Source organism: Monodon monoceros, unplaced genomic scaffold, assembly GCF_005190385.1.
Source record: "Monodon monoceros isolate NGI ecotype Baffin Bay Population unplaced genomic scaffold, NGI_Narwhal_1 Super_Scaffold_18, whole genome shotgun sequence".
Taxonomy (NCBI): domain Eukaryota; kingdom Metazoa; phylum Chordata; class Mammalia; order Artiodactyla; family Monodontidae; genus Monodon; species Monodon monoceros.
In genome coordinates this window covers 4,524,896-4,550,277 of record NW_021703774.1, presented here as the reverse complement: position 1 = coordinate 4,550,277, position 25,382 = coordinate 4,524,896, and the positions used below count along the sequence as shown (strand labels likewise).

Here is a 25,382-nt window from a genome sequence, read left to right as displayed (position 1 = left end):
TATATGTGAGGCTTAAAATATAAAAATAACCATCAGACATAGAAATACAACACAGTCACTCAAATTCCTTTACCAAGATTATTTCAGATATAATAAAAATCCTCTCCTTATCAAATGAAACGTCAACTTACTAGCAACTAACATTCAAATAGCTTTTCGTGATGTATCTAAATATATCATTTCATAAAATTCCCCAAACAACTTTCTCAAAAACTGATTCACTAAATTTCTCAAATGGATAAAAGGGAACATCAAAAGAGATTAACTTTTTTGCCTCACATCACACATTTAGTGACTGTGATTTAAACCAAAATCTTCTAGTCTTTGGGTATTAAGAAGCCTAGACATCTTTGACTTACAGTTCTTATTAATAAAGGTAAAGTGTTTCAATATCCAATACTTCTGAAATGTATTTTTATAAGATATTTAGTTACTCCTGAACAAATAATACTGTCAAATTTAGAGAATACATTTTTATTTCTCAGCTCTCTACAGCTGCCTCTATCATCTTAGCACTTACAGTATGTTTCCTTCACCATTTAACAAAGTGTTAGAATCACTTCATACACACAACTCTTCCAAAGAAAAACACTTATTTTCAGAAAATCCAGAGCTTTTCCTCCTTCTCCGGGGCATTTTTCCTTGTCCTTTGTACTTCATTCCCACTAACTCTGAACCTGCATTCTTTCGGCTTCAATGACGTCATACAAATCTGAGTTTCTCCTTAACTGCTCCTTCCTCCAGTCCTCTCCCTCCATGTACTCTCTTCTTCCATACAACTTCTTCGGGCAATTAGACCTTACCCTCTGCTCTATCCTCTCTACATTCTGCCCTTTAAATTGCTCAGTTATTCCTACAACCATGTCTGCAGATGACTCCCCGATTTGGGTTAAAAATTCCAGGTTAGGGCTTCCCTGGTGGCCCAGTGGTTGAGAGTCCGCCTGCCAATGCAGGGGACACGGGTTCACGCCCCAGTCTGGGAAGATCCCACATGCCACAGAGCGGTTGGGCCCATGAGCCATGGCCACTGAGCCTGCGCGTCCGGAGCCTGTGCTCCGCAACGGGAGAGGCCACAACAATGAGAGGCCCGCGTACCGCTAAAAAAAAAAATTCCAGGTTATCCTTAGCTTTCCAGCCCCCAATCTCTAAATGACTACATAACATTTATTTCCACTTTGGCATTAAGCAACAAAAGAGGATTCAGACATAAAGGGGCAGAGAACATTATGCTGTTAACAACAAGGGAACATTTCACAAAGGTGGGAACTGAGCTAGTTCTAAAGATACATAGTCTACAAGAGGTTTTAGAGGAAGCTGTGCAACCAAGAAAGCAGAATGTTCACTTGAGAAGATGAACAGAAAACTGTGACCAGAGGAGAGAATCAATTCATGGGGAAAAAAACTGAGACAGAAAAGTGAAAAGCTGGATTGAGGCTAAGAAGTGGATGGTCCTGAAAGGCCAAAAATTTGGACAAATTCTACCGAAAATGGGGGACTACTACAGGTTTTCATCAGGGGACTTTACACGGTTGAAGGAAGTTTGATCTTACAGCCTTTAGAAGGGACTGGAAGGAGAGGCTGTAGACTAAGGACTGCTTGAAGTGATGAGCACCCAGGCTAGGCTGCTGCCACCAGAAATATAAAGAAGGAAACCACAGAGGAGAACATTATGATCAAACAAAATTACAGGGGGAAATCTAAGCAAGAAGAAAGTTATTACCAAAGAAAGAATGAAATAAGGCTAACAGTTTCCTTATCTTGCAAATACCATATGCTAACACATATATATGGAATCTAAAAAAAAAAAAAAAAGATTCTGACAGACCTAGGGGCAGGACAGGAATAAAGACACAGATGTAGAGAATGGACTTGAGGACACGGGGAGGGGAGAAGGGTAAGCTGGGACGAAGTGAGAGAGTGGCATGGACATATATACACTACCAAATGCAAAATAGATAGCTAGTGAGAAGCAGCCGCATAGCACAGGGAGATCAGCTCTGTGCTTCGTGACCACTTAGAGGGGTGGGATACGGAGAGTGGGAGGGAGACCCAAGAGGGAGGAGATATGGGGATATATGTGTACGTATAGCTGATTCACTTTGTTGTACAGCAGGAACTAACACACCATTGTAAAGCAATTATACTCCAATAAAGATGTTAAAAATTAAAAAACCACCAAAAGACCTATTAACATGATTACATACATTTCAAATTGCTTTCTCCTTCAATTTCTCTTGCATCATTATATATTTTCCTTCCTTAATTAGGACAGTTTATTGTTATTTTGGAAGAACCAAAATCAACATAGGTAAATTTTAACATTCTATTATATGCCAAATTAATGAAGAAAATTAACGAAAACATTCATATTTTGTGATTATTAATTTTGAACACTTACAAAGCCTCCCCAAAGTACTAGGGTGATTTTAGTTATAGACAGTACAGTTCATTAAAAGTTTCAGTGGTAAATAATCTATACCACCACAGCCTTACTGCTTTGAGAAACTTTAATCATATTTCCAGTATTTGGTGATTATACTAAAAGATGTATTGAAGTATGGGGAAAGAGTTTTTTAACCCAGAATCTTTATCATATAGTTGGTTATATAGTACATTTTCAATACTTATTATGTACTGTTTTCATTTTATGAGGGGTATTCGGTATTGTATACCTGTGTGGGTGTGGGTGTGTATTTCCTTATCATGGATAGATTTTTACCTGAAAATCAATGTTCCTTGCAATCAAAATATTCTCAGATATTTGGTAACTTTTAGCATATAATTTAAAAATCTGTGATTTAACAACTACCGAAGTATACATCTATCATATCATGTTATGATAGTTAAAGCATGTCAGAAAGCCTCAATATCACCATGTAGTAATGTCAGTACAGGCATTAAAGTCTTCATGGCAGGCAGCATGGGTGACTCAGCAGAGTTTCTAAACTGCTGTGACTCAAAACATCAATTACTGACTCAATACTTACCACACTCAAATTGACAGGAGTGTTTGCCTTTGGTACTGGCTGGTTATAGAGTGATTTGAGAGTTTCATTCAAATCATCTTCCTAGAGTTAAAAAAAAAAAAAAAAGTACATTTTATAAATGAAATAGGAACTAAGTAAATACAATTAAAACTACTTGACAAAATCATTCACTGTGCCTACTCACTTCAGACGTGTTACATACAGGCAGACCCTGGAGATATGCGGGGTTCAGTTCCAGACTACCGCAATTAAGCAAATATAGCAATAACGCGAGTCTCATGCATTTTTCAGTATCCTAGTGCATATGAAAGTTATGTTTACACTACGCTGTAGTATATTAAATGTGCAATACCATTATGTCTAAAAAAAACAACGTCATACCTTAATTTAAAATACTTTTTTAGCATACTAAACAATGCTAACCATCATCTGGGCCTTCAGCAAGTCAGAATCTTTTCACTGGTGGAGGGTTTGCCTCGATGTTGATTGCTGCTGACTGATGAGGCTGGTGGGTGCTGAAGGGTGGGGTCGCCGTGGCAGTTTCTTCAAACAAGACAATAAACTTTGCTGCATCAACTGACTCTCCCTTTCATCGGCAGTCTGCGATGCTGTTTGATGGCATTTTACTCACAGTAGAACTTATTTCAAAATTGGAGTCAATCGTCTCAAACCCTGCTGCTGCTTCATCAACTAAGCTCATGTTATATTCCGAATCCTTTGTTGTCATTTCAACAATCGTCACGGCGTCTTCACCAGGAGTAGATTCCATCTCAAAAAGCCACTTTCTTTGCTCATCCATAAAGAAGCGATTCTTCTTCTGTTCAAGTTTTATCATGAGATTGTAGCAATTGTCACATCTTCAGGCTCCACTTCTAATTCTCATTTCCTTGCTATTTCTACCACATCTGCAGTTACTTCCTCCAGTCAAGTCTTGAATCCCCCCAACTCAAAGTCATCCAATAGGGTTGGAATCAACTTATTCAAGCTCCAGTGAATACTGATATTTGACCTCTTCCCATGAACCAAAAGTGTTCTTAATGGCATCTAAAATGGTGAATCTTTCCCAGAGGGTTTTCAATTTACTGTGCCCAGATCCATCAGAGGAATCATTATCCGTGGCAGCTACAGTCTCCCGCAATGTATTTCTTAAATAATAAGACTTAATAATAAATTTAAAAATGATAAATACAATAACTATAAACATAAATTTAAAATAATGATAATAATAAATAAAAGTCAAAATTACTCCTTGATCAACAGGCTGAAGAATGGATGTTGTGTTAGCAGGCGTGAAGAAAACAATAATCTTGTTGTCCATTTCCATCAGAGCCCTTGGGTGACCAGAGGCACTGTCAATGAACAGTAATATTTTGAAAGGAATTTTTTTCTGAGCAGTAGGTCTCAACAGTGGGTTTAAGATATTCAGTAAACCATGCTGTAAACAGATGTGCTGTCATCCAGGCTCTGTTGTTCCATTTATAGAACAAAGGCAGAGTAGATTCAGCATAATTCTTAAGGGTCCTAGGATTTTTGGAATAATAAATGAGCAGTGGCTTCAACTTAAAGTCACCAGCTGCACTAGCCCCTAAGGAGTCAGCCTGTCCTTTGAAGCTTTGAAAAGTAGGCACTGACTTCTCCTCTCCAGCTATGAAAGTCCTAGACTGCATCTTCTTCCAACAGAAGGCTGTTTCCTCTACACTGAATATCTGTTGTTTAGTGCAGCCACCTTCATTAATTATCTTAGGAGATCTCCTGGATCTTGCTGCAGCTTCTCCATCAGCACTTGCTGCTTCACCTTGCACTTTATGTTAAAGGGATGGCTTCTTTCCTTAAACCTCATTAAACCAACCTCTGCCAGCTTCAGTCTTTCCTTCTGCAGCCTCTTCGCCCCTCTCAGCCTTCGCAGAGTTGAAGAGAGGTAGGACCTTGCTGTGGATGAGGCTTTGGCTTAAAGGAATGTTGTGGCTGCTTTGATCTTCTATCTAGGCCACTAAAACTTTCTCCATATCAGCAATAAGGCTGTTTTGCATTCTTACCATTCATGTGTTCACTGAAGTAGTACTTTTAATTTGCTTCAAGAACTTTTCCTTTGCATTCACAACTTGGCCAACTATTTAGTGCAGAGGAACGCTTGCATTTTCCATTTTAATTTTAAAATCACAAACCTAGTTTTTAAGAAATAGGTACAATTTAAGTAAGATTATTGTACTAAGATGCAACTTTGATGCAAGATGCAAATATTCTAAATACTTCTTTTCTAAGTAACTCTTAGTTACTACTTGCCCCATGCTAAATGGGATGACGTAAAATATATCACACATCTACTTTATGGGATTTGTACAGTAATAATGTACCTTGATGTGCACACTCACTTTTCTGAATTACACATACAAATCCAGTAATAAATACGTGAAGGTATAGCTTCTCATATACATAGTTATTTTTATTCTCTCTTAAAATGTTTATGTTGGGAGAATAAACCAAAGGTAAAGGCAGTTGTTCAAAGAAGTTAATCATTCATTTTAAGGGATATGGATACAAGACACACATGACTTCTCACAATTTCTCATAACTTGACTATGAAAACTTAATAATTCAGGTCTCTACAAATTCTTGCAAGAGTGTGTACTCAAAACTGCCTATTTTCGTTAGTGTATATATGTCAATGCTACTCTCACTTCACCCCAGCTTCCCTCTCTCCCCCGTGTCCTCAAGTCCATTCTCTATGTCTGCGAATGTAAAACAGATAGCTAATGGGAAGCAGCCGCATAGCACAGGGAGGTCAGCTCTGTGCTTTGTGACCACCTAGAGGGGTGGGATAGGGAGGGTGGGAGGGAGGCTCAAGAGGGAGGGGATATGGGGACATATGTATGCATATAGATGATTCACTCTGTTGTACAACAGAAACTAACACAGTATTGTGAAGCAATTATACTCCAATAAAGATCTATTAAAAAAAAAAACAAAACTGCCTATTTGAAATTCTCTTTAGAATGACCTAACAAGAAGGACTCTAAAGCATTCATCACTTGACCATTTAAGCAGTGAAATGTACCACAGGATATTCTGGATGATACTGATGTTCTGTGTATACAATATCCTTATGGAAACAAATTTTTTAAACGTCTAGCTTTTAAGAATCCTTTGTAGTTGCCTAATGCTGATCAGGTAAGGATAACTGACTGTGAATCTAAATTCCAATCTAAATACCCTGTGGCACCAAATTAACAATGAAAAGAAAAATTATTACACTCATAGATTTACTTCCAGTTATTAATACTGTGAACTTATAATATTTTTTTCCTCTAATTAGGAACACAAATGTAGTCTCCCTCACTTCCTCTCTTCAGGAAACCACGGTATGTTTTTTTACATATTCCAGTACTACGTATGGTCTCAGGGAGCATATGACATACAATAAGTATAAGTATTACGTTTCTGAAGGTAACATATTCAAAAGTTGGACAACTAATACAATTAATGCTGGTTCCACATGTTTACTCAAAAACACAAAGAACAAGAAACTATAATGAAGTAGAATTCTGGTTTTGAGTTTTCGATGCAATAATTGAATACTGCTATTTCCAGTTATTTTCTTAGGAAAATGAATGACTGAATAGCTTAAATATAAAATTGTTCAAGTGTAAAATGACCTTCTAATGAATATTTCACAGAAGTACATCAAGTGTGGAGATGGAAATGTTTACACACACAGCACATGCACACAAACCCTGGACTTTTGACAATCACTAAAAACATGCTATTATGTTATAATAATAAAATTTGATTGCCAAATTAGGAGACTGCTCACTAGAAGAGTAAAAGAAGTGTCTTAATTTATTAATAATACATTTAAATTCTATTTAATAAAAAGTATATGGAGTAGTATTTGTATTGAGTTTAGGTCTGTTTTTAAAGATATTTACACTGAATCTTAAAAGATGAGTGTTCTACCAGGGTTCTAGGAAATTTAAGTGGCTCCAAATAATTGGATAGTATATTGTGTGTAGAAAAGTGGGAGCAGATAAGCCAAGAAGGACTATCAGATGCCAGATCATGAAGCTTCTAATATGTCAAGCTGCACACATGTTTAGATTTTATTCTAAGGAAAAAAAGGAACCACTGAGAGGATTATAAGCAAGCAGTAAAATGATATAATCAGGTTTCAGAAAGATCATTCTTAGAGATCAGAATACGGTGGTACTTAACAACTAAGAATGTGTGTAAGATGCCCATAAGTAATTTCTAGAGAGAAGAGAAAAGAAAACTAAGAACATAAGAACACCAAAATTCTAGGTGTAGATAAAGGAAAAAGTTCAAAGAAAGACTGAGGCTATAACTAAAAGCAAAGAAAACACAATGTCAGATGACCAAACAAAGTACAGTCTCAAGTGTGGAGGAGTATCAAGTAAGAATTTAAGCAGATAGCCAGAGACCAGAAAATATACCCTACATTTCAAAATTAGGAAGCAACAACAGGCAATCACTGAAGATTTTTTTAAAAAAGAACTTTTATTTGAATTAAATTGCATCAAATAGCATAGCTAATATCTTAGTAAATTAGTCCTTGTTTAAAATAGGGAAGAATGATTAAGGGGAAAATTTACAAACTATCATCCCAGAGAAGTTCATTAATTCAAAGCAAACTTCAGTTTCTGTTTTGTTTTTATTTTTAAGAAAAAAGGATAAAGGTGTAAAGATAAATATAAGAGCTAAAGCTATAAAATTCTTAGAAGAAAAAAAGAAAGCTTCATGCATGACATTGGATTTGAAAATTATTTCTTGACATGACACCAAAAGCACAAAGCAACAAAAACAGATAAATTGGACTTCATGAAAGTTAAAAACTTTTGTGCATCAAAGGACACTATCAACAAAGTAAAAAGACAACCCACAGAATGGGAGAAAATATTTGCAAACCATATATCTGAAAAGGATTAATATCTGAATATGTAAATAACTCCCACTCCTCAACAACATGAAGACGCGATTAAAAAATGGCGAAGGACTTGAATAAATAATTCTCCAAAGAAAATATACAATGACCAATAAGCACATGAAAAGACTCTATCTCGCTAATGTTTAGGGAAATGCACATGAAAGCCACAATCATATACCACTTCACACCCATTAGGATGGCCATTATAAAAACAAAACAAAACGAAAACAAAAAATAACTGCTTGGGAGGATATGGGGAAACTGGAACCCTGTGCATTGCACCTGGGAATGTAAATTGATGCACCCACTGTGGAAAATGTTACGGCAGTTCTCCAAAAAGTTAAACACGGAATTACCATGTTATTCAGCAGTTCTACTTCTGGGAATATACTCAAAAGAATACACGGACTCAAACAGTTATTTGTACACCCACGTTCATAGCCGCTTTGTTCACAACAGCCGAAAGGTGGAAGCAACACAAGTGTTCATCTAAATATGAATGAATAAACAAAATGTGGTGTGTGAATAACAGAATATTATTCACCCTCAAACAGGGAGGAAATTCTGACATATACTACAACATGGATGAACTCTGAAACATGAAGTGAAATATGCCAGTCACAGAAGGATCTATACTGTATCATTCTACTTATACGAGGTACATGGTCCCATGCAGACAGACAGAAAGTAGTATGATGGTTGTTGCCAGGGACTTGGCAAGGGCAGGGAGGAATGGGAAGTTGCTGTTTAATGGGTAGAGAGATTCAATTTGGGAAGTAAAAAGGTTGTAAAAATGATGGTACTGATCACTGCAGGAACAGTGCGAATGTATTTAATGGTACAGAACTGTACACTTAAAGACAGTTAAAATGGTAAATATCATGTTAGGTGTATTTTACCACAATTTAAAAAATGGGGAAAAAACATGACTTACCAGTTCCTTAGCCAAGTAGTCTGCCAGAGTATTTAGAAGCTTGTAATATACTTCAAACCATGGCAGGTAACTGTAAAAAAAAAAAAAAAAAAAAAACTTTAAAAATGTGTGTGTGTGTGTGTGTGTGTATCATTTAGAATCAAGAAACAAGATGGCAAAATAAACATCAAATCTAGATTATTTCAAACAGGTTGATCCTGGAGGGCAAAAAAAGAACTATACCCATGTTCTCTTTACTGTTACAGTAAAATTTTACATATAATCTACTATTAGTTTTCATAAAGTAATCAGAATCCAAAATTCCATTATAAAGGTTATTCATTACATGCTTCTATTTTATGTTAGCAGCACTGAAAATCACTTAATCCCACTGTGTGGTAAGCATGGTATGAGTGCACCAAAAGCACTCATAGAATAAAAATTAACCACTGTAATAAGATAATATCAAATAAAAACTAATTTTAAAAAGCTTTTAAAACAAAGATATAATCATTTCTTTTTAAATATTACTAAATTAAGTGTATAAAAAATAGAATTATGTGCTTATTAATCAAATCAATTCTTTGGAAACTGATGTTTACGTAGGATGGTAAATTTCAAAATAAATATCAATACAAGTAAGAAAGCCTATTTTTAAAATTGTAAATATTATAAATAGCATTTAAGTATCAAAAACATGTATAATTTAAAAATCATTTTGATTCATTTTGCTAGACACAAATATAATTAATTTTATGAAAGCAAAATACTAAATCCAAAAATCAATTGTACAAAATAAAATCTGTACTCCTTTTCAACAAATTAAGGTGTGTATATTTAAAATCTATCCAAAGTTTTTAATTGTTTATTAAAATGTACACTTTTCACATATAAGAAGAGTAAATCACAAAACACACCAGTGTAGTTAATTATCAGTTAACAAATACTCATTTTTTTCTTCAAAGAATGAGTACAACAGACTACTTTTTAAGAGAAAAAAGTGTGATACTTTTACTACACAATTATATACTGACAAGAGTACAGATACACAAAACAGATTTCATAATCAATGACTAGAGCTTAGAAAAACAGCATTCTTTCTGCATTTTTTTCATATAATGTCTGATTTATTAGTGACCATGAATGATGCTTTTTAATTAGGAGTTGCCTAAAGTCATAACAAAAGAACAGTCAGGTAAATGACAGCATCCTTACTCAGCAGAATGCTATAGAGTTCTTTAAAATGATCATTATAAATAGTAAGTAATGATATAAAAGAGGCCTATCATATTTTAAAATATCTACCAACTTTTCATTAAATCTAGCATATTTAGTACATCCATTTATCTCTGTGCCCTTTGGAAATGCCACTAAAATGACTGTAAATAAATAAAAAGGGTATAAATTAATGAGGACAAGGCAAATGCAATAGAAAGCAACAAAGGTGAATGGCTTTGTAAAGGTGGTAAGCAAGCAAAGAATAACTGACTTTGCAGAAAAGAGAAAACCAAAGCCTGAGCGTCAAGAGAAGGGAAAATGACCATTAGCCAATAGACTAGCCCCCACAGGATCCTGAGACACTGATCTGGGAATTTCTCAAAGAAAGAAAACACCTCAAAGGCCCTATATCTTCTTGTGAAACTAACCACTGCACATACAATGATGCTAATTCAGTTTACTGCCTCTATCTTAAATATAAATTAACGGTCCAACCACCGGATATTTGAGGAAATACAGACATCAATACAAACATAAAAGGAACTCCAAGTAAACAAAGACAATACAAACACCAGGTGAAAGTTTCAAAAATTATCATTAATATCCACAGGAGCTGAATAAAGAACAGGATGCTTTTTTTTTTTCATTGTTCTAATCTAGTATTTTTTTTTTTTTTATTTTTTAACATCTTTATTGGAGTATAATCGCTTTACAATGTTGTGTTAGTTTCTGCTTTATAACAAAGTGAATCAGTTATACATATGTCCCCATATCTCTTCCCTCTTGCGTCTCCCTCCCTCCCACCCTCCCTATCCCACCCCTCTAGGTGGTCACAAAGAACTGAGCTGATCTCCCTGTGCTATGCGGCTGCTTCCCACTAGCTATCTATTTTACGTTTGGTAGTGTATATATGGAAGCAACCTAAGTGTCCATCAACAGATGAATGGATAAAGAAGATGTGGCACATATATACAATGCAATATTACTCAGCCATAAAAAGAAACGAAATTGAGTTACTGTAGTGAGGTGGATGGACCTAGAGTCTGTCATAAAGAGTGAAGTAAGTCAGAAAGAGAAAAACAAATACCGTATATATATGGAATCTAAGAAAACAAAAAAGGTCATGAAGAACCGAGGGGCAAGATGGGAAGAACAGGATGCTTTTAAACAAAATGAAATATAAAAAAGGAGAAAGAAGTGAAAAAATAAATTTTTAGACAATAAGAACAAGTTCTTATAAATTCAAAGTACAAATGCTAAAAAAAATTAAAATCAACAGAAAGGGGGCTTCCCTGGTGGCGCAGTGGTTGAGAGTCCGCCTGCCGATGCAGGGGACATGGGTTCGTTCCCCGGTCCGGGAAGATCCCACATGCGTGGAGCGGCTGGGCCCGTGAGCCGTGGCCGCTGAGCCTGCGCGTCCGGAGCCTGTGCTCCGCAACGGGAGAGGCCACAACAGTGAAAGGCCCACGTACCGCAAAAAAAAAAAAAAAAAAAAAAATCCATAGAAAGATTAGAACCTAAATGACGAATATCTCTTAGGAACTAGGATAGAGAGATAAACAGATAGAAAATAAGAGTAAATATTGAAATATCAGTGTATCAACCTCGACTATCATGTAGTTGACTAATAGTGGTTCTAAAAAAAAAAGGGGAAAAAAGAAATGAAAATTTCTTTTTAAAAATTACTAGAGGGCTTCCCTGGTGGCGCAGTGGTTGAGAGTCCGCCTGCCGATGCAGGGGACACGGGTTCGTGCCCCGGTCTGGGAAGATCCCACATGCCGCGGGGCGGCTGGGCCCGTGAGCCATGGCCGCTGAGCCTGCGTTTCCGGAGCCTGTGCTCCGCAACGGGAGAGGCCACAACAGTCAGAGGCCCGCGTACCGCAAAAAAAAAAAAAAAAAAAAATTACTAGAAAAATCCCGGAACTTTAGACATGAGTTTCCACATTGAAAGTGCCACTGGGGTAACTGTAAAATAAATGAGCCAAACCAGAGTATCACAGTGAAATTGCAGAACAGGGGCAACAGAAAAGCACCTAAGAATTTCCAAAGAGACAAAACAGGTAGCATACGAAGGCATCAAATCCAAAATGTCCCTGAACCTCTGTCTCAACAGCAATTCTGGGAACTCAGAAGATAATGCCTCCAAAAGGCAGAGGTTAAATCCCTTACAACCTAGAATTCTTTGTCCAGAGAAACTATCAATCAAGTTTGGGGACAGACTAATAGCAGTTTCAGTCTTTCTAGAACTCAAAAATTTACCTTCTCCATAATATTCTTGGGAAGCAACAAAATGCAAGAGTGAAGTAGAAAGGAGGAATATGGGGATATAGAGACAAGAAACTGAATTCCAGGGAAGAACAGGTAAGTCTAAGGATAAATGTGCCAACGCCTGGTAAGCAACCAGTCCAGATGGAAACAGGAATGAGGGCATTGGGTAGGATTTTCTGGGACAGGGGGTTGCAACAAGCTGACAGCCTCATGTGGGAGTCTGGAAAAACCTGGGTGAGTATGTGCCAAAGCTCTGACGGTTTGGGGAAAATCTGAGAATCAGAAGTTAGTATAGGTAATCTCAATTTTCACGTTTAAGTTACTCAACTCTTCTAACCCTAGTGCTTAGATAGCTAATCTACTTTCTACCATATCTTTCGCTTACAAAAAAAAAAAAACCCTTAAACATTACTAATACTGTTTTTAGATTATCAACTCAATATCATGCAAATTACCACATCGTATTTTCCATACTCATTATAACTCAATGAAATAATTTTCATGGAGGATGTCCTGCCAAGACACACTGTAGTTCCTTGGATACAGTACAATTTCTTTCATTTGAAGTCATTTCATAGTCACATTTCAACTTTTAACAGCCTGAAGAAATTGCTATTTCAAGAAAATGTCAATGTGTTATGTAATTCAGATCTATATGCTCAGATGAGATGAGACCTAATCTATTCAAGGAACATGCAGGTCTGTTTCTATCCTGCTCTCAAGAATCTTAAGATAAAGCAAGATTTATTGACTTTAGGTGGTTTGCATGTCTACCTGTTAATCCTTATACTGTAATTTTCACCTTACTCAAATAATGTGGAACCTTGTTTAAACTTCCTTCCTGGTTCACTATAAAAATAAGATATGTAATAAATATCTCATAAGTTATTGCAAAGTGAGAGAATCTCTTTTTTCTAGACCAAATGTTCTGGTTTTCTCATCTTTACATTATTACTTTTCATCGATTACCTTCCCCTTCCAATTTCTTTTCAAATTATGAAAACAAACTGGAATCCAATTTTTCATTAAAAAGCTAGTTTATACCAAAAAAACACAATTTATTTGTAAGGTTATGGACCTGTTTTTGAAAATGAAACAAACTGAATTAATAACTGATTAACAGTCAGTTTACTTTTCAAAATTTAACAGTGCTAGGTATTTTGGTATCGTTTTACAATTACTATTATTTTTTATTATCTCCAAGAATACTTTCAACTGCATTGCATCCTGATACCAGGCTATGTTTGTTCTTTATACAGGGATGCTGGATTTTGTTCTCATGTTCATTCAACTCTTGACTCTATTATATATAGATCACTGCTATAAATCAGACTAATATAATTTTTTAACTATTACAACAAGGCTTACACCTATATTTCTCACAGTGATCTCTAAGGCTCCATCATGCTTAGTTATTTCTGTTTGGACAGTAAGACTTACTAGTCAGGTCTATGCCCATCTAGGGAGTAGAGAGCAGAATCTAAGAATCAGAGATTCCACACGTTAAAATAACTGGAAGTACAGAGAATAAAACTTCTTAGGCACTAACTATACGTATGAAAATACGCTAGGTACTTTATACGTGTTCTCTCATTTAATTCTTATAATAATACTATGATGTATATTTGACTAAACTAAGGTAAAACAACTTATCCAGGGTCACAAAGCTACCAAATGGCAAGCCTGAGATTAGAACTCTGACTGAGCAATAATACATGCTCAGCGGTCTACCAATCACCCAATACAGGCATGTACTTCTATAATACCCAACCTTTGAATAAACATTGTCCAATGACCACATGTTTTCAGGAAGCCGCATAAAATGTGAACAAAATTCATTCATTCTAGTTTAATCTTAAATCAGCCTACTTATAATTTCTATACACTAAAGTAAATTCTATCTTCTAAAATTTGTTTAACTAATGTTCAGAGCATTACCTTCCTTTCTGGTTCTTAAATTATATTTTATTCATATGGGCAAATTTCTCAGCAGATAAACATCTGTTTGACTCTTTCATTTCACAGACTGGTAATTCCTTCCAATTATAGATTTTAGTACTGCTTATACGTTCATCACTGTGGATAAAAATTTTGAAAAGGATATGGCCTGCAACATGGTACAAGATCTCTGCCCAAACAACATAAATCTATCAACATCTAAGTAAATTTCGATCAATAAGAAGACCCATAACTGCATTATCTATTGTCTAGCCAACATTTTTCTCTCTATATAATGTGTTCATGAGAGATAATGGGACAGACTCTTTCAAATTTCTACAACAGCACTGCCTGATACACCAGTAAGTACCATCACCATAAAGAACTGAGTTTAGTTACACACAATGTGCTTCGTGAACATGTACTGGTTCTTGGTGATAACTAGCTCCTTTTTAAGAGTACATATCATTCATGTTTTTTTAATGAAAACATCACTTGTATCCAAGTGGCACTACTCTGTAACCTAGTCACGCTCTTAGGATGTCAAGGAAACAGGGACATTTTCCGTTGCAAATAAACAACAGCATCCAGAGCGGAGGGTGCAAACTGGCTACATGCAGACATATCCAGCCCACAGTCATATTCTGTTTGGGCAACGCACCATTGTTGTTGTTGAACTGAGTAAGTGGCCAACTTCTAAATCAGATAATCCACTTAAAAATCTAGATTTCTTCTCTTAAAAATCAAAAGAACTGGCAATACTGGTTACACTTTTTTTTATTTTAACTTTGCAACAACTACCTAAAGCTGGGTAACAGCTTCTGTCTTTGGATGGGGCATGTGCTATTTATTTGGATCACCCCAATTTCCTACTGTCAGCCAAACCTGCTTATCTCATTTTAGGCCCTTACCTTGTCCCTACAGGTAACTGAATTCACAACCCCTGGTATGGAGCAACTATTCAACAGGAAGTCCTGCTTACTTTTTTATATGACAAGAAAATGGTCCAGGGTACATAAAGTAGTCAATAATTCAAATATTTTAACAAGATTCCATTGCACACTTTAAAAATAAAACGTGTGCCAAAAAAATACATACACACATAGATATAAAATAAATATTATAAATTATACAAGCTTATCTTTCTCATGTAAGAAATGTTATTCTCATGTTTTTATTTTTGTGGTTTCTTAGATAATTTTCAAACAACATAAGTTCAAAGCAATTAATTTTTAACTAATGTATAAGCTCCTAAGCTGATTATCATTAAGTTAAAATAGTTTTCACTAAATTTTACAGTCCCAATCTGTTTTTGTACAACCAAACACAAAAACCCCAGAAAGTTTTTAGAAATGTATTCAACATATAATGACTAAATAAGATACTTTACTTGAATTTTATAAAACTGAAAATGTAGTTCTTTAACAAAGGATTCCTGGGACTCTCATAGTCTTGTAAACATACATAAATGTAAAACAAATACGTGAAGGCCAATTATTTTAAAATGAAAGTCAAAGAATCTCCTAAGATTATTTCCTTAAGTTTTCATAAAGACATAAGGCAAAGGACAGATGTATATGTAAAGCCATGGGAGACTTCCCTCACACTTGTGCTTCCACTATCGAGCTGATAAAACTTTTACATCCGAAAGTCAAAGGTTAAATAAAGGAAAGGAAATGTTTTTTGTCAAACAGTCAGGTAACCACTAACAGTCTAAGTGGTCAGCAGGAACCTAACTTAGAGTAATCAAATAAAACGAAGGAAACTGCCTTTCCGTAGAAAAATGTCTAATGTCTAGAGGCTGTTTTTCTGCCTGGAAAATTGACACAAAATGTGTAAAATTGAAACATTCTGCTTCTAAGGGACTTGCTTCAAGGAAGAGTGTGAAAGCCTCAAGTTTGGTATGAGTTACAGGGGAGGTGGGCAGGGAGGACTACAAAGGCCCCAAACATCAAACTGTCTTCCTTATGAAAGTATTTAATTTTGAACCCTTGGCGACAACTTTATAGTTGTAAAATTACGTTAATCAAATTAGGGGAAAAGTTACTTCTTGCATTTTTGCTATTATACGAAAGCAATTCTAAATACAAACAATGGCATGATTTAAATTAGTAATATCTCAGGGTTTGTTTGTTTGTTTGTTTTTGCGGTACGCGGGCCTCTCACTGTTGTGGCCTCTCCCATTGCGGAGCACAGGCTCTGGACGCGCAAGCTCAGCGGCCATGGCTCCCGGGCCCAGCCGCTCCGCGGCACGTGGGATTTTCCCAGACCGGGGCACGAACCCGTGTCCCCTGCGTCCCCTGCATCGGCAGGCGGGCTCTCAACCACTGCGCCACCAGGGAAGCCCTCAGGGTATTTTTGAAATCTTGTTAAAGTAGGAGAGACATGCCATAGAAAAGGCTAAAGCATACAAAAATTCAAAATTAAATATTGACTTTTATATTAAATAAACCTGAATTGTAATATTTCTTCTACAGAGAGAATGAAACAAATACAAATTAAATACACTTACTTTCAAAACTTATAATAGCATAAATCCAGTCGAAGAAGAGAACCCATGGTTTTGAGAGCATTGTGTGCAAATTTTCTAGCTTAGAACTCTAAGGTAAATCTAAATTACTTTCAAGTCTTATATAACGGCATCATCCAGGATGAAAAGTAGCTTTAAAGCTTTATGTGAAAATTTTCTAGCTCATAACTCTAAGGCATAGAGTAGTTTTTATTAATAATGTATATAAATCACTTAGCAAAATGCTTGGCTTACAGTAAACAGACACTAAATGATGTTATTAATTTATGTGTTATTATTAGTATTATCATTGTCATCTCTAACCTAAAAGTCTTTGTTATTCAAGAAATCCAACACTCAGAGTTATTTTTTTGCTTTTCTAATGAAAATTTACTACCAATTTGTATCTAATTTTACTTTGTATTAAAAAATCTTAAACATCCTTAAATGTATCCCATTTTCATTATGACTACTCTTTAGGGACCTAAAATATTTTAAACTGTTCGATGTCAACAAAAACTCAAGAGATATTTATACTTTTCTTTTAAAATTTAGATCATTAAAACACAAATTCAAACATTAGAAGGTAAAATAAATGAAGAGTTTTGTTTTTTTTTAAATGAAGTTTTTTGATGAAGATATAGTTGATACAATAAAAAAAATTTAGTGTTTAACAGGATATAAAGACAACAGGAGAAATTATTAATTTCTATCTAAGAATCTTAAATCACTGATACTAAAATTGACCTCTGAATAATCAATCCAGTACTATCTCACAACAGAATAACTAAAAATGTAGTGTGTTTCAATATAAATGCACTAATTTTTCACAAAAGACAGCTTCAAGAAAAAGATGCTAAAATTTTTTCATATTTGAAAGTCGTAATATACTCCAGGTAAAGAAATAAGTAACTAATTATAAAAACTATAATCAGAAAGGAAATCATCTTTATGCTGAATCTCAACTTTTAAGGAAAAAAAGTGAAATGACCAATTGTCAGATTAAGCATGTACAAAAATTCTCAGCACTTACAGTGGATAATATGAAATCCATAGAAGCTTTTTCAATGTATTAACTGCTTCTATATATATTCATTCACTTTACCAACTGTGAATAAACACTACAGTTAAATATTTAGTTTGCTATCCAATAGATTTATAAATGTGTCTTAACAAGACATGGAAATAAGTCTAGAATGAATACCAACATGTAAGCAATGGTTATGTTTTACAAATATAAGTGCCTTTACTTTCTTTTTCTTTATTTTCTTCCAATTTTTCTATAGTAAAATATATTACTTTTGTTAACAGAAAAGCATGGTTAAAGACATATATTTCTGTGTCTTGCTTATTCAAGTATTTTGTCATTTTTCTCAATAAATTTTAGCCCTATTAATGCTTAATTCTAAGAAGCCTTAGAATTTAGGACTTAGAATTAGGGCTGAATTCTAAGAGGACCAGGACATTCCCAAAACACTGAATGCAAACATTACTCTAAAGCCCTGGCAGCCACCAGTGAACACTCAGAACACTAGCAGAGGTGGTCTTCTCTCACAGAACCCCTGGAAGCAGCAGAGTCTGGAATTCAAGAAATTGGCCTTTAAAGGAAGAGATCTGATTGCCCCAACCAATCCCATGAATAATTCGTTTGCTACTTCTACCTTCCCTTCCCACAACCCTTCAAAAATGACTACTTAAATTCTAAGTCTTGGTTTTATATGAAGCTAAACAAACTTTCTCCTACTACATCTTAAGGATATGATGAAATTGAGTGTTGCTGGAAGAGAAAAAAATAGTAGGAAATAAATTGTAGGTGTAGTCACATTTCTCCTGTCCTCTCACAAAGCATTTCCACCACGTTGAACATTCTGTGTTGAAATTACAGAAAAACACTAATATCTGGCTCTAAGATGGTGGTGGGAAGGTCACCTCACAAGTAATATTTTTTTGTCTTCCAAAGATCATTCTTTTGCACTGTGATTCCAAATTTCAAGCGTGTAGAATGAAATGCCTGTTCCCTTCCCATTCTTAATTCTGCTAGTCAACAATGACCAGCTGCTGCCTTTGGAGTATCTCCACGAAAACACACTTGTAGGACCATTTCCTGTCCTGGATGTCTTACCTGACAAAAGATGATCTGGGTAAATTCCCACACATTTTTAATATGCTCTTTATATAGTTCTGACATTTCAGAATTTTAGTGCAGGAAAAACTGATTAAAATTACTTTTGCTCACTGCAAAAAGTAGATGAATGCTGAAGTGTACAAGGTCAAAGAATTAGAGATCTATCCTTTTATAAGTATATACAATCATATATTAATATATAAATCTGTTATTGACTACTCCTTAAAATATACATTTATATATACATATAACTTGTTCTTTACAAACATAAGAACACGCTATAAATATTACCTTGAAACTTTTCATCATTTCACAATATATCATAAACATTTCTCCAAGTCAGTATCTGTGTGTTTAATTTTTCCTAACAGATACATAATATTCCATTGTACTAGTCATTAATTCATTAATGTATTTATTCAACAAGTATCTATTAAGAGTTTACTCTTGTAGGCACTGGGAATACAACGCATCAGTGAACAGCACAGATAGCATTCCGGCAGGGAGGGGGCCCAGAGTGGAGCCTGGGGAATGGGCCCTAAAGCACCTAATCAGTTCCTCCTGAGCGACATCTACGTCCAGTGGTTTTGCTCTTATAAACCATGTCATAATAAATAACTTTGCTCACACTTTACTACTCACCACTGGGAATACTCCTGAGATTTAAATTGCAAGAACTGGAATTAACTGAGTCAAGGAGAAGGAGACTTTAAAAATCTGATAGATATTTTTAAATTCCCCTTCAAAAAGTCATGTCATTTTACAGTCCTACAAGCAGCACATGAAATATCTATTTCCCCTCATGCTTTTTTTTTTTTTAGTTTTTCATTTCTGCCCATCGTAATGTGCTCGTTTCTTTCACCTTTAGTAAGGCTGAGCATCATTCACAGGTGTGTGTGTGTGTGTGTGTATACACACACACATATATATGTATATATATGCTATTCACATTTCCTCTGTGAATATGCTGTTCAGATGCTTTACGTATTTTTCTATTGGGTTGTTTCTCTCTCTTATTATACTCTATGGTGATTAACGCTCTGTCACAGTGGTTGTAAATACAGTCCTACCAGCTTATTATTGGAATATTCAATTTCCTTACTATATTTGTCACCAAACAGAAGTTTTCGTCATTACGTAGTCAAAGGATGCCAACGTTTTTGGCTTCAGGATTCAATGTCAGGATTCAATACAGTTACAGTAGTTTTTAAAAATCAACAACAATCTCTCCTAGCAGGTTTAGAGTCCCATCCTTCCTTTCAACATGTATGAAGTTCAATCGAAAGTGGTGAAGACTCAGTGTCGTCCATGGACAAACCAGAACCCAAAACACCATTATTCCTCTCACTACAGCACTCACCGAGACTTGCCAAAATTATTTTCACAGACATACACCGATTACACCTTAAAATAGGTATTTACCTACCCATCACAACTTTCTAAATAAATTGCTGAATTTGATTATATTTTAATTCTCTGTTCTCTAATTTACTGGCTAGTCTCTAAATTGGCTATTCTCAAAGAACACCGTTGCATACTACTTTCCAGGAGAGTGACTGAGACATGCATTAACATCTATGAAATGGCAGTCTTTTAATTTTCCAGGAAAAAATAAGCTGTAGGATAGAATTTTCTCAATTTAAGATTCTCACTCTCCTCCACGGTTTTTTCATAAAGCTTTGATACCTACTATTTCTTATCTACTGGAAAGCACCATCAAATAACAAAAATAAAAGGAACATTTACTCTTTTTAAAAAGACTAAATAACCAATAATGCTTACTGTGAAAGGTTTTCTTTATTGGCATAGACGATTTTTTTGGTTTTTATTACACTGATATAAGTGAACCATATTTTCTGCAGGTGAGACTGTTCTTAATGTAGAACGACAACATTCAAGTCTCCTTCCACCCAGACGGGTTTGAGAACTACATAAAAGTAACCTGATATGGTAACTGCTCTAGAATCTGCTTCCTACAAATTAATGACAACTGGTTTGGAGATACAGACACGATACTAATCCTTCAATCATTTAACAAATAGCTATAGTTCATATTTTGTGTAAATATTTCGAGGTTAACAATGGCTTTCCTAAATTGAAACAGAAATGGCTAAGAATGTTTATTCTACAAGCTCATTCACAGGGACTATTGTGAAAATTTAAAAACTTGCTAATTATTAATAGGTTCATTGTATTCAAAGTATGTTAAGAGTTCAAAACAAAGAGAAAGATTTAGACTCTTTAATTATGGATATCATAATTAATTTATGTAAAATATTCAAATATTACATAAGAATGATGTCTATAACTTACTCTCAAATGGGTCAGCAAAAACAATACTACAACAGAGAGACATACAGAGTTTGTGTGTGCGTGTGTGCACGCACGCATGCGTGCACATGCGTGTGTGTGTGTGTGTGTACACTGAGAGAGTGGGGGGAGGTGGGGAGAGACAGAAGCAGGCTAACAACTGTGATTCTAGGGGATGTGTAGACAAGAGCTCATGGTACTATTCTCGAAACTTTTCTGTAAATTTGACTTTTTAATGAAAAGATATTCTGAGTAGAATCTATAACTTAACCCTCAAAGACTGAGAGGAACGTAGCTAAAAAGCAAATGAACATTAAATTTAATGTTATTTCTTTTACTATAAACATTTCTATAGAATCTAGCTTGACCAATATCCGTATTGTAATCACCGTATAGAGTCCTATTTGTATAGAACACACCTACATTTCTGAGTCATCAGGACATATTAAAGGGAAGCTAACCTTCCAGACCACCCTCCTCAGCACTAGCAACTCAAACCCAAGGTCCACAGACAGAGACGCGCTCTCAACTGTCTACCGAGTGAGTCCAGGCCAACCAGGTAAGTGATGGAGGCGGACAGGCAGGGCTTGTGAAACAAGCAGACTCCTGACACAAGGAGACACCTGCTGCTCAGCACCAGCTCAGTGTTGCTGGGACAGCAAGACCAGCGCTAGCAAAAGGAACGAGAAACGTGAACTTTATGCAAAATTTCACTAAAATTTATAAGGTTAGAAACACCTTCTAAAATTTTTTAAACACCATGAGGCCAAATAAAACACCTCTAAACACTTCTGCCCAGAATCACCAGTTTGCAACCTTTACCTTCAACCAACAATTCACTTTCAAAAATCCAAGTTCTGGGTCAGCAATAGAACACATATTAGCTTAACTGAATTTTTTGCATCCTAATTAATATGTGAAGCATATATTATCTGACCTCGTATCTTAATTTTTCAAAAATAAACCCACAAAAACTAATCTTTAAAAGGGCCAATTCTAACACAATATTGTAAATCTACTATACTTCAATAGAATAATTTTTTTTTAAAAAAAGGAGCCAATTCTTTGAAGCAAAATTCTACTGTTACTGGTAAATCTTTAAACCAAATTGATGCCATATATAGAGAGTAAATAAAATTATTTTTCAACTTAGTTGGATTTAAACAAAACAATTTAAAAAATATATAAGCATATTTTTAAGCATCCCAAGCATAGCAAAGTACAAGACACCGTTAATCTATCGTGCCTCCAATTTAATTTTTACTACAAATACTTACCTAAGGATGCATAAGCAGATTTTCCCTCCCGATGTGAGTCGGCAGAATCCAAATCTCTGTTTACTTTCAATGTCTGTCAGTACAAAGGCAAAGTGCTGTCCGACTTGATTCTGAGACACTCTAAAATACAGTAGTATTATAACACTTTAAGCCTTGTGTGAGAATTTTCTTAGAGAAAAGCAAATGCAAGAATAGATGTATGTGTGCCACTGTTTTCACCTTTCCAATCAGTTGGTTCTCAAAGATAGAATGACGTTTTAAAAACTAAAATGAGCGTGAAATGTGTAAACTAAATCATGAAGCAAGTACCAAAATAGGTTGAAACGCCTTATGGACTGAGCAATTCAGCATATTCTAATCCCTTACTAGGGAATCATAAGGTATCTTACCGTAAGTTTTCACATGCTTGAAAGTACTTATCAAATATTTCATAAATTCCGAACGTACTACTAATGGAACCGGGGAGGTGAGAAGCTGGTCATATGACGGTCCGCCCCTCCCCAGCCTCTCCTCCAGGTGACTCTAAGGCTTCTCACACAGCAAAGCGTGTTGCTGCACAGCCTACTGGCAGCCACCACCAGCTCTGTTTAATTGCTTCTTCTGTTGACATTCTCACCCAATAAAGTACCATACAAATTACTACTGGCATTTTTTTTAGCATTCTCTTCTAGAGCTACCTGTATCCTGGTAATAAATTTCCAAGTACAAAATAAGAATACAATTTCTATTAAAAAAAAAAGCTTACTACAAAGAATCTGAGCTAACGTGAACTATCATCATACGTGTCACACTGCCATGTAAGGTGCAGTATAAATCATTACGCTGAACCTTTACTATTATTTAAAATATACAAATATATTTCCTGTTACTGGCCATAACTTTGCCATTAGACAACAATAACTGAACATCTGCTTCCTTGTCCCAAAATAAAGTTTCCAGGACACCTAAACTTTGGCTTTGAAATAGCCACAGGAATTATGTATGAGGAAACAAGCTACTTACCCCTACTGCACCAATACTACAAATCATTTTCAATTGTCAGGAAATACTGCAGTTCAAATGCTGAATATTTAACAAACACAGTTTTATGGGGACAGGTTTGTTTTTGTTTTTTTAACTTTTACAAACTTCACAAACAACCTCTAGTGTCTCCTGTGCCCTCTAGTGCCCAATATTCACAATTTACTTCCATAGCTTTTCTTCCTTTATTTCATCTTTGCTATTAATTTGGAAATTGCAACTTTAGCAGGCACAAGTGATTCCCCAGAAAAGAGGTAAAACAAGGGGCATCATTCACCAGCAGTACTTATTACTATCAATTAGCCCATCGTTAGAAAGGCTTTTTTATCTTTAACACTGTAAAATTTTAGATTTTTACTAATCTTTACTTTTAGCAAAATATTTTCCTAAAATAAATTTTCTTTTAATACCACCTCACAGCATACCCTTAAAGAAAACTGGTAATAGGGTATGAAAATCACATGAAAAACAATAAATGATCTGTTATTATGCTCAAAGGGCTATATATTCTGTGACATTCCAGTTACACACAGGTAATACTCTATTCATTCAGCATTTGTTCAGTAAAATACAAACATAATGAGATTTTCAAAACTGCTAGGTAAGAGGGTTTCTCTGAAGCCTTCCATAATATTGCACGATTTCTATAAAGCTATTCTTGGGAGACAACCAGCCATGAGTTTTACAATATCACACAGATGGTCTTTTCAATCAGGGTGAAGTGAGATAGAAACCAGGATATATACATCTAATTTTAAAAGACACAATTCTAAGGCTCTGATAAAGGACATATTAATGTTTTTTTCTCCTAGTGCTTACAACAAGTACCTGAAGAACAAAAGGAAGAAATGGAACCTTAAGACTAATCCTAACTGGCCACAGTGGAATAAACAGAAGATATAATGATTTAGAAGGCTTCTCCATTTCAAATATTATTTAATTTTGAACCTCTAGTCTTTTTTGTTAGAGGCAATGGGGGAAAAATACATTTCATTTTATAAAGAAAACACATGTAATAATTTTAAAGTGCTCACTGAGATTAGGCTAAGGTTATTTTAAATGATGACTTATACTGTACCTTTCAACGTCAAAGGGGAAACAGAACTTTGGCACAGTCTGTAGTACTTCCTGCAAATGCAAAAAAAAAAAAAAAAAAAGCTTTAGAATATTTTTAAAGATGCAGTTAAAACTTTTTTGGAGACATTTTTTAGGAAAAAAAAGTTTGTCTTTTTCTTAAGAAAAATAACAGAGGTTCCTGGACTAAAATAATTGATTATTAAAAAGGAATTAAGTGTGTGCTTTGGCAGATTGCACTGACAATGCCACGGAAGCCCCAGGAGGGAAAGGCCTGGCCTGAAGGGTATTAACACCCCTCACATCCCCGCTGGGACTCCCTTCAACAAGGCCATATGGATTTTACAAGAAGCACCGCACCATATGGGTAAGCTGCGTCTGCTGCTGCTTGTACCACAGAGTAGCCACAGGGACTTCTGACAGATCCTGGCTCAGAAATATAAATGTTGTTTCAATTAAAATGCAGGCAGAGAAAAGGGAATGAAGTTGGCAGCAATGAATTACTGAGAGGTATAACAACTCTACGTGCCCCAGAGTAAAATGGTTCAAAAAAAAGGATTTTCTATAGCTAAAGAAACACATTTATATGTTGAACTCTTGGTAAATTCAACATCAGTAACACTAAGTTTAATCCCAAATAACACTCTTAAAGAAATGTGTATCTAAAAATAAGCCTTTAATGTAAAACTACATAGCTTCTACTCTGTGCACTTTTATTTAAGAATTTCCTAATATGAAAATCAATGTTTTAATTAAGCATAGAAAATAATCTTACTGACTTGAAATCTGCAGTGATTTTATAGT

General features: G+C 35.2%; 1 protein-coding gene across 3 annotated transcripts in view; it reads right to left on the bottom strand.

The window, feature by feature from the left end:
• The window catches only part of DENND1B (DENN domain containing 1B), a 265,632-nt gene that overhangs the window by 134,120 nt on the left and 106,130 nt on the right, over positions 1–25,382 (bottom strand). For all 3 annotated transcript variants that reach the window (XM_029227517.1, XM_029227515.1, XM_029227516.1), the window contains exons 4-7: positions 24,583–24,632; positions 22,485–22,604; positions 8,861–8,930; positions 2,988–3,068 (exon numbers count right to left, since the gene is read on the bottom strand). In XM_029227517.1, coding sequence (XP_029083350.1) covers positions 2,988–3,068; positions 8,861–8,930; positions 22,485–22,604; positions 24,583–24,632 — 321 coding nt within the window. The remainder of the gene's footprint in view (positions 1–2,987; positions 3,069–8,860; positions 8,931–22,484; positions 22,605–24,582; positions 24,633–25,382) is intronic.